Source organism: Heliconius melpomene, chromosome 13 (genome assembly GCF_056956725.1).
Source record: "Heliconius melpomene rosina isolate 202511_hmr_F chromosome 13, ASM5695672v1, whole genome shotgun sequence".
Classification (NCBI taxonomy): Eukaryota; Metazoa; Arthropoda; class Insecta; order Lepidoptera; family Nymphalidae; genus Heliconius; species Heliconius melpomene.
In genome coordinates this window covers 9,427,185-9,446,572 of record NC_140401.1, presented here as the reverse complement: position 1 = coordinate 9,446,572, position 19,388 = coordinate 9,427,185, and the positions used below count along the sequence as shown (strand labels likewise).

General features: G+C 29.7%; 1 protein-coding gene across 2 annotated transcripts; it reads left to right on the top strand.

Moving 5' to 3' along the window:
• Positions 1-6,564: 6,564 nt before the first annotated feature.
• Positions 6,565-19,314, top strand: LOC146532879 (very long chain fatty acid elongase 7-like). 2 transcript variants are annotated; one of them, XM_085196423.1, is made up of 6 exons: positions 6,565-6,753; positions 10,146-10,210; positions 13,979-14,169; positions 14,712-14,786; positions 15,211-15,510; positions 18,316-19,314. In XM_085196423.1, exons 2-6 carry the CDS (start codon positions 10,156-10,158, stop codon positions 18,523-18,525), a joined length of 831 nt encoding a protein of 276 aa, XP_085052549.1. In that variant the 5' UTR covers positions 6,565-6,753; positions 10,146-10,155; the 3' UTR covers positions 18,526-19,314. The 2 variants fall into 2 exon arrangements, with proteins under 2 accessions (XP_085052549.1, XP_085052548.1); XM_085196422.1 differs by lacking the exon at positions 6,565-6,753 and adding an exon at positions 7,024-7,289.
• The last annotated feature ends 74 nt before the right edge of the window (positions 19,315-19,388 follow it).

Sequence of the window (19,388 nt, the reverse complement as noted above, 5' to 3'; positions counted from 1 at the left end):
ATGTGTTTTATCCTGTATTTCTAACATCAGAAGTGGGATACACACGAAGTTTTTATGTCTTTGTGTGTATCTCATGGCCCAAAGTTTGGTTGGTATTTTTAAATTTAAAAGATAGTGGTATTCTTTTTATAAAATCTGTGCTGTATTTCATATAAATTTAAATTATTATTGAAAAATAGAGGGGGACTACTTTAGTAATAATTTTATTATTATATTAATTTTAAAAATATAAATAATAATAAAAATCATTATGACTTTTTGTACACTGACCGTCGACAGTGGTGAAGAAATATTTATATAAATTATAAAGGTATCTTAACCACACAAAATGCGGCATATGCGTGAAGATTATGACTTTATGGTTTTTCCTTGTAAATAAGGTAAGGAAATTATTTATCATTGATGTCATTGATGTCAATTGATATTTATTTAAGAACTAGCGGACGCGCGCAGCTTCGCTCGCTTATTTAGGGGTGAATTCTAATAAACCACGAAACATGTATTCAATTAAATACTTTTAAGAGTCTATATTTCAAATTTCATAAATATCGGTTTCGATTTAAAGATTTTTCCATACAAATTTCAACCCCTTATTTGCACCTTTAAGGGGTGAATGCTAGAAAACCATGAAACACATGTTCAATAAAATATTTTTAAAAGTCTAAATTTAAAATTTTATAATAATCGGTGGCGTTTTAAAGATTTTTCCATACAAACATTCAACCCCTTATTTGCACCCTTAGGGGGAGAATTGTAGAAAATCATGAAACATGTGTTCACTTTTAAGAGTCTGAATTTCAAACTTTATAAAAATTGGTGCCGATTTGAAAAAAAACCTATACAAACTTTCAACCCCTTATTTGCACCCTCAGGGGAAGAATTTTAGAAAACGATGAAACACGTGTTCAATTAAATACTTTTAAAAATCTAAATTTAAATTTTTTTCCATACAAATTTTCCACCCCTACCTCTTTAAGGTTAAAATTTTTCAAAATCCCTTCTTAGTGGATGTCCAGATTACAAAAGTAAACATATGTTCAAATTTCACGTTTCTACGCACAGCGGTTACGGCTGTGCGTGCGTCTTACCTCAGTCAGTGAGGACAAGTCCTTTTATATATATAGATTAATACATTAAATAATTAAATAAAAGCTCAGAACAAAGTGGATAAAACCTTATTTCGGTGCCCATACCTAACACCAACTATAAAAATTTACAAAGAAACATACACAATGTGGAATTTTTTAATTTATTTAAAGTGAAAAATTTTGTCACGAGAGATTGTCTTAGCAAGTTTATTAATATTTTTATAGTATGTTCCCCACTTTCCGCGGAATTCTTGAGGTTCCGCTACTCAGCAAGAAATACTTGCTGAGTAGCGGAACTCAACACCGTATTTTCTCTCGCTACCAGACTGACCTAACTGTCACACACTGGTTCCCCTGCTCCCCGACTGCCTCAATAATAATATTATTTAATTAAATTGTATAATAAAAAAATATATTAAAAACCTGTGCATTTCATTTAAACACTTTGCTTATGACTTTTAAATGAGCCAATTAAGCACAATTATTTTAATAATATTATAAGGAATTTACTAATTTTCTTTGAATTATGTTTGCCTTCTGATACTTTAAAAGTATTTAAAACATATATTTTTTAATTTCTAGCATTTTTAAATATAATGAGAAGCATTAAGTTAAATTATTAACAAATCGAAATATTTATACCAAAACGCGGCGTTGAGGTCCGCCACTCAACAAGCAATGTATCAAAAATTGGGCCGACATTGGAGCAGTGTGTTTCCTCTGCTGTTATGCGTAAAGCTCAAAATAAAAAAAAAATGTATCTACAATGTATATATTTTACATTTGATGATTAATTAATTAATATGAATTTAAAAATTATGAGGATATTTAATTCACATAAAAGCTTATTAAGACAATTTAAGTTTTATATACACTTATACACTTTTTATATACGCTTGTCGAGGTCATATATAATATTTATAACTAAGACCGTACTTGCTTAAAATTCATAAGATTACAATGTTCTTCAGATAAAAATAATATAATTATTAGAATCTAAAACTTTGGCTGTCACTCGAGGGAATCATAGGATTTATATTATTTTTATTAAGGCTCAGCAAAGGTAGACAAAGCGCGGAGTTTAGAGCTGCCATGACGCAATGTTAATAATAAAAATATAAATTAAAAAAACCTTTATTATATTCCATAATGACGTCACTGCTTGTTATAAGTGCTTTATATTCGATAGTGTGTAGGTAATTGATCAAACGATTTATTTTTAATAATTTTAATAGTTGGGTATTTTATTAAAATAACGACTACGACAATCCTGGAATTATTACAAATATATTTAAAGTACAATAAGGCACAAAAGAATGGGAAAATACAAATAAACATATTTTTTACCCAGTTTGGAAACAGTATAAATTTATTATTAGTCCCTGGCATTAAATTGTTGATCGGATATTATTAAAATTTTGATGACTGTACTGTTACAAGTCCAAGGCCAATCGCTCCGTCATCGTATGGAGAAATGGATACAATTAATACGCTCGAAGGCTTATATCGAAGAAATACATTCATAATATATACAAATATGCTTTTTACTAAGAAACAGTTTGTGCGTCATAAGGCTGGATTTTATGCAAATCTTTTCCATTTCTTATGTAGTTTAACATTATCCTGTCTTATTAAATAGAAATAAAAAAGTTATTTTTTTTTCGAATGTATAGAATGCTATTGGGGCGAGCTAGAATAGCTAGAATGGCAAAAAACGCGAAGCTACTGGATGTTGAAAGCTGGCATTGGCTGGCAATGTTGTACCTGTACGATTGTTTGGAAATATAAAAAAAAAATCCAAAGGACCCACAAAATCGAAAAAAAAAACGAAATATTATGTTTTATAGTTTTGAGCTACAATAATTTTATCATTACAAAATCCATCGTTGATAGATTATTAAAGTTTTCTATTTTACGGTGAGCAGGAAAAGGTTAGTCTCCAGACACTATGTTTTCCTTCTTCCTATTTATTTTCTAGACATAGTTGACTGGCGGCAATATCTATCCGAGCCGACAAAATATTTCTTCAGTATAAAAATATGAATTATTACGTTAAACTATTGTATAATGTTTTCGTACATTTCTATGAATCTTCTTAAAAATTTCACAGTCTTTAATATTTATCCTAATGAAGTAGCATTAGTCAACAGTAGACCAGTTGCCTAACAACAGACCTTCTGTCTATATAAAGAATACTATTCTATTCTACTTAAAATCGATTTACGTAATACTTTGCCAGTGCCAGGTTAAAGGGCATTTTATTGTATAGTTTTGTTTAATTCAGAACGAGAGGATAATTTGTGTTCTGGCCTCGCGCTGGGGGACTCCTAGAACAATTGACGTCAGGGAAATGCTATCAGGATTCGTTAATGATTTGGTCTTGACATCTTGGGATTTGTGTGCGTCGATATTTGCTAATTTTCCATGGATTTTTTAGGGTAACTTGTGGTAAAATAGTTTGTTTTTATTATTAGCTTCATGTATTCTGCATATAGCGGTGCAAAGGGAACCTAGTGTTTCACTCTCATTCTATTCCCTTTAAGACAATCTCTTGCCGCTTTTCTCCAACTTTTGGATTTTGTGTTGAGTGACAGAATTCAATGTTAAGCTTTGTCTTCTTACTAATTTAAAATGTTTATTATAAATATTTTATAAATAGGGTTCCTATAATTCTTTAAATAAATGCAATGCAATGCAAGTAATTTATAGAATAACTAATCGAAGTAAAGATATCATTGAAGATTCTCGACCCTGTAAACAATCCAAACAAATATTTCATTTACAATTATTATAAATAAAAAAGTTATGCGAAAATAATCTTAATTCGCTCTCCTAAGTCGCTCTCCTGAAGATTATTTTTTTTCACTTTCGATACTTTACCTAGGAACCATAGATAATTAGATCGTCCCATTTATCGTATGATTTTAAAATATAATTAAATATTTTATAAGCGATTCATTTATTATATTTTATTTAAAAGATTCTTAATCTTATTTTAAAAATAATATTTGTAATTCATTTATATGAATATAATAATTTTTCACCAAACAGTGGTAATCGAACTTGTAATCATCACGCCACAATAGTCTCGAAAATACAATACAAGTCAGCAAAATCGTTTGCGTTGGATATTTATTTTGATATTTTCCTTTCTAATAAATCAGTCGGAAAGTTCATACCTATATTATACCTATATTATAAATTCATACCTATATTATAAATTCGAAAGTAACTCTGTCTGTCTGTCTGTCTTTTACGCAATCAGGGCCAAACCGCTAATTTAATTGTGATAAAATACTCATATAGAGATACTTGATGGTCTCAGGATGAACATAGGATACTTTTTTTTCTTATATTTGTAATATTTTCGATATATACCAATATATTAAAATACTTATTAATTTGACATGCAATTTATTCCGCCGTGTTAATAACAACCGTCGCTATGTGACCGTTGCTAAGCAACGATTTGCAAAGTTTGTTGTTAGAAAACGTCACCCAAAATGAGCTTGCTTAACGCATCTGTTTATTGAAAACTGAAAATAATTTCCTAAACATATTTAATATATATTCGTATAGTTCAAGCGGGCGTAGCCGCGTTCGGGTCCACTAGTTAATATATAAAAAGTCTAGCTAATATATTTTTTTGTGCATTTACATAATGTAAGATTAAGTAATTAATATTAAAAAAATCCTAAAAATAAGGAAATATTATACAGTGATTATAATAAATTAAACTAATAGTATCACAAGTAAAAATCTTAAATTCGTATGTTTGTTTGAATTATATAAAAATAATATTAAATAGTTTTACAAGCACAGCTTGGGAGTAACTGGTTGTAAAAATAATGGCTATAAGTTCCATCTTCATTCGAAGTCATTTGGGTTGGAGATGCAGTGCCACAATACGCAATGTTTTGATGGTTTAATATAATAGTTATTTACATAGTAGGCGGAGACCGGAATGTTTTGACACTAGATTGTATCTTAACAATATGCACTCTACTGAAAGTGGAGAGCGAACTCCAGGAGCGGAATTTTGTAATTAAATAATTATTATTTTTATTGATTTATGTGAAATAATGTATACATATTCAAATAAAAAAAATAATTTATTTACTTTTTAACAATAAAGTGAAAAAAAAAACACACTCAGATTTCAAACACAAATTAATAAAACATTACAAGGAAATTCTAGCCAAATTATTATTTTTATGTTAGCTTGTTTCATTACAATTTTAACAATATAAATTTTATGTTCAACTCACATGGAATATCTTAGATATATTTTTTTGTTTTACTTAATCACACGCGCCTAAACCGAGGCAAAGCGTGAAATTAATTGTATTATTGAAATTAAATTAAATTATTAATTAAATAAATATAAATTTAAATTTTATTTTAATTTGCGTGTTTATTATAAAAATAAAATATAGATCACTTCAATAAATTACAAAAGGTAACCTAGCATAACACAAAAATGTTTAACCTCGACGGGCTTATCAGATTAGGTATAAAAATAAAATAATTTATTAATTGATGTTCTTCAAATGTGTATATGGCCCGTGCTATTTGTTAGAATATAGGGTAGGTCGATTAAACTTAATATTAAGACACTCTTTTCAACCCCATTTTCGAGACACTAAGTGTTAAGTGGCGGAATTCAGCGCCGCGATCTGTTTTGTCACCAGAGCAAGGAAATATTTTAGTCAATCTCGAAGTGGAAATCGAACCTACAACTGCCGAGTTTACAGTCAAACGCTGCGCCACGACGACATTTCACTATATGTATATATACATATTTATCTTATTATTTTTTATATTTCTTATTGTTTTTTATCGACACAATTAACCAAAATATGTATTGTTAGAAAACTTGTGTAAAAAATATATATTTTAGCAAAAAAGAAAAACCGACTTCAAACAAAGAACTAAAAAGTAAAAAATTATTTTACATAAAATAAAACTTACTTTGATTCTGTTAAACCAAAATAATTAAAAAAGATTTTATAATTTTGAAGTCGGTGCCAAATAATAGAAACAGACTTAGTAATTTGATATTGCAGTAAGGTTGTTGTGACATTATCTTGATACCAAATATGCTCGTACACTAGGTTCCCAGGTTCCCTCTACTTACACTGCTATATGCGGGATACAGCGTGAAGCTATTCACATTTAAAGGATTTCGATACCTTCTTGGGAAAAATATGATTTTGATTTTCTCGCTCTGATAATATGACATCGTCGGAAAGTGGGAAACAGAGTGAAACAGAGTGAGTGAGTAGTAGGCCCTCTGCCTACCCTAAAGAAAAATATATTTTCATTTTTATCTCTAACAATAAATATTTAAATTTCTAATAATAGATTTTTTGAATGACTATAACAAGTATGTCTAACTGTATAAAAGTTGTCCAAAATAAACTTGAGTTACAAAAAAATCCAACTGCTCATATAAATAAGAATAGGTAGCGGCAACCGCAACCGATCACACAGTGTCGTGTGTTGCTTCACAACGCACACTTTAAATAACTAGGTATTTTGAATAACAATATAATTATTTATTTATTTTTTTCAAAAAAAAATCAAAAAATTATGTGTTAAAATAAAAGTGTTAGTGTATAGCAAATAAAATTGAAAACTACTAAATTTTAATTTTAAATAAAAGGTAAGTTAAAGTGTTCATTACTAAAGTTTTAAAATTATATAACTATTTCAATAATAGTTTTAAAATTAATGGTTATAAATTATTGTAACTCCTTGCTCTTATGGTACATACACATAGGTGTACAATACTTAGTTTCATCATACATTATAACATTGGCTATGGTCCTTTCGCCCGTTATTCTTAGAATCTAGTCATATTTCTTTTCGAAATGACACAATCTCGACGTATTCAAAAACACGTGCAATTTAATAGTAATTTTCAACGATTTGCAATTTGTGTATGAAAGAAATAAAATAAATATATAAGTGCATAAGTCATATAAGAAACGTTGTAATTATGTTTTATTGTATACTATAAAGTGTAGTTAAATTTATTGCCTGGCTACTACAGTAATTTAATTACATGGCTGACGATCGTTAAGTCAAAGTTCGATTTCACAGTTGGGTAAAAATATGATATGATGTGTTACGAAAATATATGCAACTAATCTTTGAAAATTATAGAAATGAGTGTATAGTGTTATTAAATGTTTCTAGGTATGTTTTTTCAAGTATTTTTATTTTTTTCTATAAATTTATATTTGTCCTGCATCATATAAAGAGTGTTAGATTACTCCATTCTCAAAACTTTTTTACATTATTATGATTACTATTATTTTTTTAATTGGTAAAATTTATTAATTTAAACTCACGATGGTAGATACGTTCGGTTTTTTTTTTATTAAATATGTATTTTTTTATTTTACTTTTTTTTATTATCAAAATAAATAAATATATTTAATATTTATCAATATTCTATTTAATTCATAATCAATTAAACTATAAAGTAAATTAAGTAACATTAATCGTCAATACAATCGCTCAAATCTCACGTATCTGATTATAAGAAACGTGCGCTAACACTTCGTTGTTAATACGTATCTATATAAATTATAACAAACTATATATTTTTATCTTCACTTATCTTTAGTGTTTTGCAAAGTAAAAATATAGTGACTGATCACTTTCCGCCAAATCGTTGAGACATTGTATGCCTAGTGGCGGAACTCAACACTGCACTTTATCTTGAAAATTATAACAATTCATTCCCTCGAGTGGAAATCGAACTTAGAACTGTCGATTGTTAATAGTACACAATCGTCCGAATAGGAATCGAACCCACAAGCATCGCTTTTACAGTCCCACGCTCAGCCTCCAAATGTATTTAATTAAAAGTATTAAAAGTGACTATTATATTTATTTTCATAAGGATGAATATCAAAATGTCGCGGTAACGGTTGCGTAGCAACGCGATGATTGTTATTAAAAGTACTTTAAAATATGTTAGTATATATGTGTAATGTAATCTATACTAATATAATAAAGCGGAAGAGTTTGTTTGTTTGTTTGTTTGTTTGTTTGAACGCTAAGATCTCTGGATCTACTGGTCCGATTTACATTGTTTTTGTTTTGTATGAAAGCTGAATTCTTCAGAAGTGCTATAGGCTATATAATATTACATTACACATATAAACTAATATATTTTAAAGGACTTTCTAATTTGACATGCAATTTATTCTGCCATGTTAATAACAACCGTCGCGTCGCTACGTAATCGTTACCGCGACATTTTGAAATTCATCCTTATGAAAATAAATATAATAGTCACTTTTAGCATTTTATCTAGATTGAAATTATAGTTTACTGTATAACATACCAATAAATAATTAAGAAGATGTCACTGATTAGAAATGACCTAGCCTACGGGCGGCACAGTATGACCGACGCGAAAATATTTTTATAGCTCAAGCAGGCGTAGCCGCGTCCGGGTCCACTAGTAGATTATATAATTTAATAACAAAATCATTAACATATTGTTAACGTGTAAAAACATTGACAATTTGTTATTATGTAAATTGATGTTTATGTGCGTTTTTATTGACCTTGTTTATATCTAAGCTTATTAAATTAGTTATAGTATTATAAAATATATTTTTTGCAAATATATTTAAAATATACAAAAAATATTTTTTTACCTCCACGCCTTTTGCCGCCGCGCCGTCGCGTCGGACCACAAGCGTGCGTTATTTTTACAGGAAAGGCAGAGGGAATTTGGGAACCTTGTGTTGACTAACTCCATTCTGATTAAGTCACTTCTGTCGGCTACTTTCCACTGAATTCTCGAGGCGAAACTGAACGCCGTGCTTTGCCACGTTACCTAAGCAAAAGAGCCAAACGTCGCGCTTGGAACTCTACATATATATTTTTCCTTAAACTAAAAGACATAACCCAGAGAAAAAAATGGCTAATTAAAGAATCCTATCGGATTTCAATTTGTAACTATAGTGTTTTTGCTTACACGTGTCAACTGAGAGACGAGGATCTCACGTAATAATTATTTGAATATTAATATTGTCATAAAAAATAAATCCCTTTTTAACTACAGCTACTAATTGCCTTAAGGTGGAAAAAAAAGATTAATTTATATTATACACGTATCTACGCATAGTATCGTTAAAATTTCCATAGTTTTTCTAACGCGAACGTAGCGTAGTAATTTGTTTTTTCTCTCATGTTGTTATATTATGGTGAATATTTTTAAGCTTTCGGTAGTATTTCCCACTGGCCAGTCGTGGCGCTGGAGTACAAATTATGATTGTAGACGCGACTGGTTATAGGTTCAATCCCCACTCGAGGAAATTTAATATTTATTTAAATTTATATTGTCATTTATTCACTTTGTTGTCTAAACGCGGCGTTAAGCTCCGCCACTTAACACGCAATGCCTCCAGAATTCAGCGAAAAATGGGGAACTGCTGTGTTTATTTAGTTATTTTTTTTATTTCGATAGTAAAATAAATAAATATAATTTATTCGTTTCACTTGTTCAAAATCATGTTTATATCTAATTACATACATAACACATATATACTATAATTTCGACTTCTTGTCACGGCAATAATAATAGTCAAGGCTAAAACTAAATTTTAATTTATTCAAAACACTGCAAAAACCAAAAGAGAATTCACTTCCTATTTTTAAAAAACTCATGCAATTCTTAAGACTTTTTTATTCATTATAAGTAATTCTAACAAACGCTTTAATCTTAATTATATTGAAAATATTTTTATTTTTCCTATTCTGGGGCAAAAAGAGTAAATAAACTAAAAATATATAGCTTACTATATGACGTAACCCAAATTTGTATAACCAAACCTAAAAAATAGTATTGCGTAAATTTACATAAAATTACTTTAAATCACATCATAATCTAAGTATAGTAATTTACTAATTATTCTTGTTTTCAATCACTATTAAAATTTTTTGGTCACTAAGTCAGTTCTATAGTGTCAGATTGGTTGATAGTGTCAAAAATTGTGTAATTTATTTAAAAAAAACATTACATTCTTCTAGTTGGAGCACGATGACGACCGATATTGGACTACGGTTTCCTGTATGGGATCTTAATTTAAGCAAATGTGAGTATTACCTTTTGTTTATCCATTAATTGTTATATATTTTATTAATATAGTTTAAATATTAAACTTGGCTTTTATATATGGCTTTCTTTCTGTGATTAAATGAAAATAACTGAGTGCTTTATAAATAGATAGATAGATAGATAGATAGATAGATAGATAAGGTATAAGGTTATAAGATACGGCTAGTCTATTTACATCTATGACAAATGACACAAGTTTTGTAAAGTTTTCACGTTAAAGACTATGTTACTAAAGTCTGTACACATTGTTGAAACAACATAGTAATTTATGATCAAATCTATTCTATTATGTAGAATGGGTAATTCCACACGATTATATCATTTTTTTTGCAATAATAATACGTTACTATCAATTTTAAGAAACCTATGTAAATATTGGAACTAAACCAGAGAAGTAGTTACTTTTTAGAAAACGTATAAAAATTTAAACGTAGCAGGGGATTTGAACCCGCGCCTCTTGGAAACCGTCCAAGCTCTCTGACCACTGAGCCGTACGTTCTCATCAAGCTACGTCGAAATTCTTATACGCTTGTTACAACTTATTTATGTTGTTAGCAGATGTTAAGGCTAAACTGTGGGGAGATTTTTACAAATTTCCGCTACCCAAAGATCTATAAGTCTTAAATGATCTATAACTTATGTTTGTTTATAATAGAGGTGTTATAGTACAAAAAATACTAACAAGCTATCGTTAAAACACTATGATAATTATTTAAAGAACTTTATTAACTTAGCCACATTATGTTAATTAATATCAATTTTAAATAAATATTAGTTGAGAATTGTTTAAAAATTACCGTGTGATGTTTATGGTGTTAAAATATCACACATTGCCTCTAAAAGCAAACAAACGAATCTTCTAATAACGTCTTCATTTGATACAAAATTACATTTTTTAGAACTAATTTAAAATTTTAGAAAAGTGTTGTATGTTTTTTAAATACTTTTAAGAATAAAATATTTAATATTTTCATTTCTTCGCTCTAATGACATTGAGTTCTGCCACTTAACGCGAATGCCTTTAGAATTTTGGAAAATGGCGAACGGAAGTGTCGGAATAGGAACGGAGTGTTTGAACATTAGGTTCCCAAGTCCCTTCTGCCTACCTTAATACGTTCGGGATATAGCAAGAAGCTAAAATATAGAATGCAACTTTTCCAAAAAATAAATTCAATTTAAAAAATTAATTCAATTCAAAATATTACTGAGATTAGTGCACTCAACGAAATTATAAATCTGTATATTAAGTCAATTTAAACTAATAAATTTAGGCCTCGATGTTTCTGTATATGTAAATAAATGTCTGCTTCTTAAAAACATTTTGAAAAAATATTTTTTACGTATGTATACATAATTATCTATGTTAAAACAGGAAATAATTTTTAAAAATTGAGATTGCTAATTGCTGACGTTGGCTATATATTTTATTTGAGAAATAAAATTATTATTTTACAATAGAAAATAAATACCAATTAAAATAAATACCTAAGCCTTGAGTTCCTTGAAAATATAAAAAAAACGTATAATTTTTTTTTCGACTGGGGGGAATTTTTATCTCCACACCACAAAGAACGACGTTGACGTCTGCCACTCAGCAGAGGGTGGCTCGCACTTGACTGGTTTTTTTAGTACAACTACGATGCTATGGCGTCATTAGTTTTTCTAGTAAAAATTAATCTGGTACTAAGCTTTCCTATGTAAAATAGGTGCTCAATAATTAAAACTTGATGATGTCGTAAATTTTATCGATGTTAAGACTTTCATTACGTACTTTAAGAATAATTATTTTAACCCTTTAATTATACATGTATATACTAGTAATATATACCGCTGTATAATCCGGTATTCTATACAATATCTCGGTAATGTATAGAATACCTAGAAAGTGTCGGTAATGGTGTAAATATTAATTATTTTCTCTAGTTATTCTATACAATAGCGAATAAGGACGCGAAGCCGCGAGCGGGTAGCTAGTCCTATATCTTATAAAACAAAGTCGCTTTTCGTGTCTGTCTGAACTTTCTAACTCTTCTTCTTCTAAACCACCCAACGGATTTTTATGCGGTTTTCACCAGCTGTGCCGACTCAAGTTTTACGTATCCCTTACTCTCAGCATATAAATAAGTATATTAGTTACGTTGGCCATTTAATGTAGATCAAAACTGTCTTTTACTGTTTTTTCATTTTAATAAATACTTTAGAAATTGTTACAATATCAAAAAATCATTGCTGCGAAACGCGCCCCGCCACGTTTTGCTTATACAAGCGCGTCATGAGCAGTCATCGGTGGTTCAGTGGTAGAATGCTCGCCTGCCACGCGGGCGGCCCGGGTTCGATACCCGGCCAATGCATTCTATTTAATTTTCCTCACAGGCAGCCACGTAGTGCTTGCTTTTCATCAGGGACAGAATACCCTCTTTAGCATTAACCACAAGCTCGAAAAAAAAACCCGCCCGCTATAGAGTCATAGCAACGAAGATTTAGATGCGTTTGCACGTATTGGATAATTGGAGTTGAATGTATTATTTCAGCGCGATATATTTGGTTTCATATTTTTTGTAGTAGTTGTTAGTAGGTAGGCTTTTGTTTATAATTTCTTCCGTTTAAAAATAGTCATTTAACTATCTAAAAATAGTCATTTAAAAATATTTTCATAAGTACTTGAAAAGATTAGTAGCACAGATTTAAAATTATTGTACCGACTAAAAAATCCTTGCTGTGTAAAACAATTGGAAAATCCTTATTGAAACTACGAAAATGCGGGTTGCATTAGAGTTTTATTAATTTTCACATTATCTTAAGTGCTTTGCAAACATACATTATATGAATAATCCAGTAGTAAAAGCGGGCGAAGCCGCAAGGGGGTCGCTAGTAAATAATAAATTAAATAATAATAATTATTTTTTTTTTAGCTTCACGCATATATCAGGGTAGGCAGAGGGAACGTAGTGTTAAGACACTCCGTTTCCTATATTCCGTCGAGTCTTTAAGGCATTAGGCCACGCCTTTTGCCTTGCCGCTCTGGTAGGGCGAAGAAAATGAAAATATTAATTAATAATAATTCATTTCCCCAAGGGGGAATCGAACCCACAACCGTTTACAGTTAAACGATGTTCCTTTAATAATTATTATTGTGTAGTTCTATAACACGTTATTAATAACATTTTTTATTAGATTTTTTATTTTGTAATTATCATAAGGAAAATTGTATCCATTTTAATAATGTTCACATATAGGTATTTAATGATATTGGAATATTAATAATTTTTTAGCAATCAATATAATTCTAAGTGATACCCTATAGTTTTAATACAAACAATATTATTATATTTAGAAATAGATAGATAATGGGCATAGCACAGATGTTTATCCTTTACCTCTATCCTAGCTGAAAGAGAGCTCCTTTAGTTTAGTTTTTTTTTTCATATAAATATAAAGAAAATTTATTGTGAGAGTTCATATTTAAATGCTACCCGCTCATTTTTCATTTCATTTTTTATTTCTTTTAATTATAATACTTAAGAAAAAATACCTGCCTGTAAACGGCAACTGTGGATTCGATTATCACTCAGGTGAAAGCGTGTGTTGGGTTGGTTTATTTAAATTTGGACATGCATGACTCGAAAATTGGACAGTGTGTTGGGATCGGAGTGCAATAACACTATGATTCCCATCCCCATCCTGCTATATGCGGGATATGTACAGCGTGATTACATATGTTATTAAATGTTTTTTTTTGTTTTAGATGAAGAAATCAACTCTCTACCTCTTATGGCCACACCAGGACCAATACTGATGATCCTAGCTTTATATTTATTGTTTGTATTGAAAATTGGACCAGCTCTCATGGTTAAAAGAGAACCTTATAAATTAACTAGTGGGCTCGTTTTATACAATGCATTTCAAGTTGTACTTTCCGCCTACATGGTTACAAAAGTAAGTGAAGAATATAATGTTGTGGATTCTATCTTGAGTGATTATATTTTATTTATTTTTATTTCCATGCACTGGTAGATAAAGCTCGGAGTTTAGTTCCGCCGTTTAGAAAAAAGACATGTATTTAAATACTAAAAAACCTTAGTATTTAAGTAATAATAGTAGTTTGTCACACATAAAATACTCCAATTGCCAGTCTTGGCGCAGGAGCACAAGCGTGCGTCTATAAACGCGACAGCAAGTAGGTTCAATTCCCACTCGGGCATTAAATATTAAATATTTTGATTTAACGAGGCAAAGTGCGGCCTTGAGTTTCACCACTTAACACGTAATGCCTCCAGAATTCGGCGGAAAGTGAGAAAGGAAGTTGTCTTAATAGGAACGGAGTGGCTTACATTACTTTTACTTTTTTTAAGCGTACATTAGGTTCCCAGGTTCCCTTTACCTATCCTGCTATAAATAGCGAATACAGCTTGTCTCTGTTTTTAGCTGAACGTGCATTTTTTTTATTATTTTTATGTTAACTCACTTTTTCGTTTCAGTATTTTGCACACTTATCAAGTAAAGGCATAGCACCAAAAGTATGTAATATCGAGAATGAAAATGAAAGAAGTGAGGTAATAAAATATTTTTTTCTATATTTTTTTATTCTAGAGAATCTATTTAGCTCATTTTATATTTAAAAGTAAATTCTTAGTAACAAAATGCAAATAACTAAAATATATGTTTACTTTATTAGACTAGACTAATAATATAGACTATAATAGATTAATTAAATTAATTTCAATGAATCTATTATAAGGTCAAAACAATATTATATAAAAAAACATTATAAATTTGGGAATGAATTATGTAATATTTTCAATTCCTCACTTTTGGGCAAAGCGCGACGTTGAGTTCCGCTACACAACACGGAATGTCTAGTTAAAGTAGGATACAAAGTGTTTTAACTGACTAGGATTGACTCTGCCTTGTCTGCTATACGCGGTAGCGTGAAGCTAATAAAAGATATATAAATAACATAATTTTTGTATCTTTCAGATATTATTATCCATATGGTTATACTTCGCTGCAAAAGTTACCGAGTTGTTGGATACAATATTCTTTGTTCTAAGAAAGAAATATAACCAAGTGACGTTCTTACATCTCTATCACCACTCCATCATGATGATAGGAACGTGGGCGTATTTGAAGTACTGGCCATCAGAGACTCTGTTCTTCATTGGTTTCCTGAACTCCTTGGTTCACGTTTTCATGTACACCTATTATGGACTATCAGCTTTGGGACCATCGGTGGCTAAATATATATTTTGGAAGAAGTATATGACGAAATTCCAATTGGTAAGTAGTTTTGAAATTAAATGTGTTCAAAAATGTTCTTTGTTAGGCCTCCATACCTCAAGGGGAAAAATGGAACACTTACAGGCACAAAGTGCTCTGCAAAATCGACTGGTGGGTGGTGAGTTCGATCCCCACTCGAGAAAAGGAAATATTTATTTTAATTTATATTTTCATTTCTTCGCTTTGGTATCGGGGTGAAGTATGGCGTTGAGTTCCGCCACTCAACACGCAATGCCTTTAGAATTCAGCGTAAACTAGGGGTTAAGACACTCCGTTCCCCAAGAAGCTGAAGAAGATTACAAATTTATACTTGTAGTTCATTTCATACAAGACGAATGCATACGTCCGCAAACTTAGGTTTGTCAACGCTTATAAATTGTACTTCCCGTTGACAAACAATCTTGCAATTGGTACAGAACCCACGATATGCGAATCCGACTCGCATTTGATCAGTTTTTTTTTTAATTTGCACATAAAAGATATAAAAACAACAAAATAATAATTATCAATACACATATGTATGTATAGGCGGTCTTATTGTTTCAAGTAATTTATAATGTCTTACAAACAACCTTTATTACATAAAGGGCTAATTATAACAAAAGAAATAAATAATTACAATGACCATTAATAAGAAAACAATAATAATGACAATAAATGATACCAGAGAACGTCATTTCATACAAATATCTCTCTCATTATCTTTTTTATAAGCTTACATAATTAATTCAACTAGAGGATGGAAACGCGTTGCCTTAGCAACTTACTGGTATATATTACTTAGGATACTTATAGGATACTACTACTTTACTAGGATATTTATTTTATTAACTTACGGTAGGCCGTCATGCGCAGCAAACTGATTTACTGTTTACTCGACGTTTGTGTGTTCGATTTCCACTTGAAGGAGTTAATTATTTTCATTCCCTCGCTCTCAAGAGGGAACAGTGTTTTAAAAATTGGTTCCCTCCGGAACAGGTCACACCGCTCGCACAACATTATAGCGTAAATATGTATAATGACAAAAAAATTGTATACCGATGCCCGATTGAACAATTTTCTAAAAAGACATTTTTTTTCGTTTTAATATATTAATATTACTTTTAAAAGTTTTATTTCAACTCAAACGATATTTTTGTAAAATAATTACCTAACCTATTTAATTTTCTTGAAGACGTTTATGACATAAACTATTAAAAATTGAATAGGTAGCTTAAAATTTTGTTCTTATACAATCAGTAATTGCTTACGACAAGCATATCTTACTCCTATTTACATATATAAGTATGTCTTTATTATGTTATTGTTATAATTTATGCACACATATCGTAGCAGAAATGCGATATTTTTGAATATAAACAATAGTCATAGGTTCACACCGGCCTCGGGGAAAAAAATGTTTAAAATTCTCTACAAACTCTTAAAAATAACTGCCTCAGCTTGGCAAAGTACTTGTAGGTCTAAAAGTGCTAATTTCATATTAATCTTTTCTAAATTTGTACGATGAAAAAGCTTCTCGATTAAAGAAAAACCGCACTCAAAGAGAGGCAGGTAAAACTTATAACAATGTTCGTATAAATCCACGATAAGTGAAGAACGAAGCACGAACACAGCTTTGACTGCAATAAACGCAACAATTAACAATAAACGCTAAAAACATCGTAGATTTAAATTTGGCTTATTTTTTTGTATATTTACATAAATGTATGCGGAATGGCCATTTCGTCGGTCAAACCAAAATCGCACTCGTCATTCTGACTACGATTTTTTTATTTTTTTTGTATTTTTTAACATATATTTTGAATATTTGTCAATACAATGACCTTGTATTGTTTATATTCAATACCTTTTTTACTATACTTATACCATTTTAATTATGTTTTGTATGCTACTAAATGTAGTATCTACTGAAATAACAATTCTATAATCAATTAAAAAAAAAACAACAAAAAAGTACACATTTTTTTAGAATTTCTATTGTTTCTCTGTCGAAACAATGATGAAAATTTGAATGAATTTGTCTCATATATATATTTTTTTACCCTTTTTACATTATTGTCATGTACAAAAATTATAATTATAATATGTGAATGGTACTATTTGGTATTTAATTATATTGAAATATTTTATTTATCCTTGACCTTGTTCTAACTTTTAGGCAAAGACAATCTAGTGCTAAGACACTCCACTCTACACGTTTTTACCTATTATAAGCAAAGTGTTAAATTACGTATTTTTTCTAAAAATAAAAGATAGGTATTTTATGGTGCAGGGGCACAAGCGATGCGATAGGTTGTGGGTTCGATTCCCACTCAAGGAAATGAAAAAAATCTTCTCTCTTGTAACGAGGCAAAGCGGCGCACGAAGCGTTGAGTTCAACACGCAATGCAGAATTCGGTAGAAAATAGGAAACGGAAGAGTCTTAATAGAAATGGGATATCTTAACACTTTTTCCCTCTGCCTAACCTGCTATATGCGGGAAACAGCGGGAAGTTAAAAAAACGAGACAGGGTAACTAACAACCACCGGCCGTCATAGAGAGGAGGACCTTTATGTTAATACAATCTTCTCTTCACTTTACACTCTAATTCGGAATATTGCCTATTGAGTGGCAGAGCTCAACGCCGCGACTTATCTTAACAAAGTAGATAAATGAAAATACATTTAAATACTTATATTCAACATCCAAAGTAAAAACTAAGCCCACAAATTAACAAATGCTTTCCCATTGCATCGCACTACAAATTGATATACTTAAATTTATACATATTTGTATTTAATAAATAATGTTTTTCTTGGTTACAGGTACAATTCGTGTGCATTATAATACATTACATAGTAGCAGTCAACCGTACTGAATGTCCACCAGCAAAGGGAGTAGCCACGTTCATAGGATGCAATACAGCTTTCTTCTTGATACTCTTCTTACACTTCTACAGACAAAGTTACATACAAAGAAAGAACAAGAGCAAAGCCAATGGTGATATCACAACGAAAATTGAGAAAGAAGCTTGAATAGTTTGTAAATTTTAATTGTAATTATTAAATTATCTAGACAAATTCATAGTAGGAAGTAGCGTAAAATTTAGTACTGTATATAGATACTTATTAGATGTTACATTAGTCCGAATATCTGCTTTAATATACGGTGGTTGCAAATTTGAATTCCAATTCTGATCGTAGAAATGGGATTTTTGCTTCACGTATTAATTAATATATAGATATGTAATATAAAGTTTCTCATAATATCGTTTTTAAGATTAAATATTTTTTTAATATTATTTTAATTATTTAAATGTGAAATATGAGTACTTCTTTACTTTGCATTACATTTTAGCTATAAAGATTTAATTTATTTAGAAACATAAAAGAAGATCGGAAGAGGATAATTTATCTAAAGTGAAATATTTATTAAAATTTTGTAACTTTATACATTTTGTACAAAAAAAGTATATAAAAAATAATGTTATATATAAAAAAACACATATATATTAGATGAGTTGAACTCAAAACAGACACTAAACGTTTCACTACACATATTTACATCTACATACAAATTACACACATATTTACACTACACATATTTACACTAAACATATTTATAAAATAATTTCATTTTATATTTAAGCGTAATTAATTGCACTTAAAAAAGGTTATTTGAATAATTAAATATCATTTAACATTTATTTACGCATAATATAAATATAATTACTTAAAAATATTTATGTAACTATAAAAAAAAAACATTTTTTACGTGCAAAATAAAAAGATAAGCATATAAAATGTAATAAATATAAATAAAGGTCCGGTAAAAAAAAAATATTGTTTTTCTTTTAATAATTCTCTTTTATTTTTTTAAAGCTGTCGTGACGAATTGG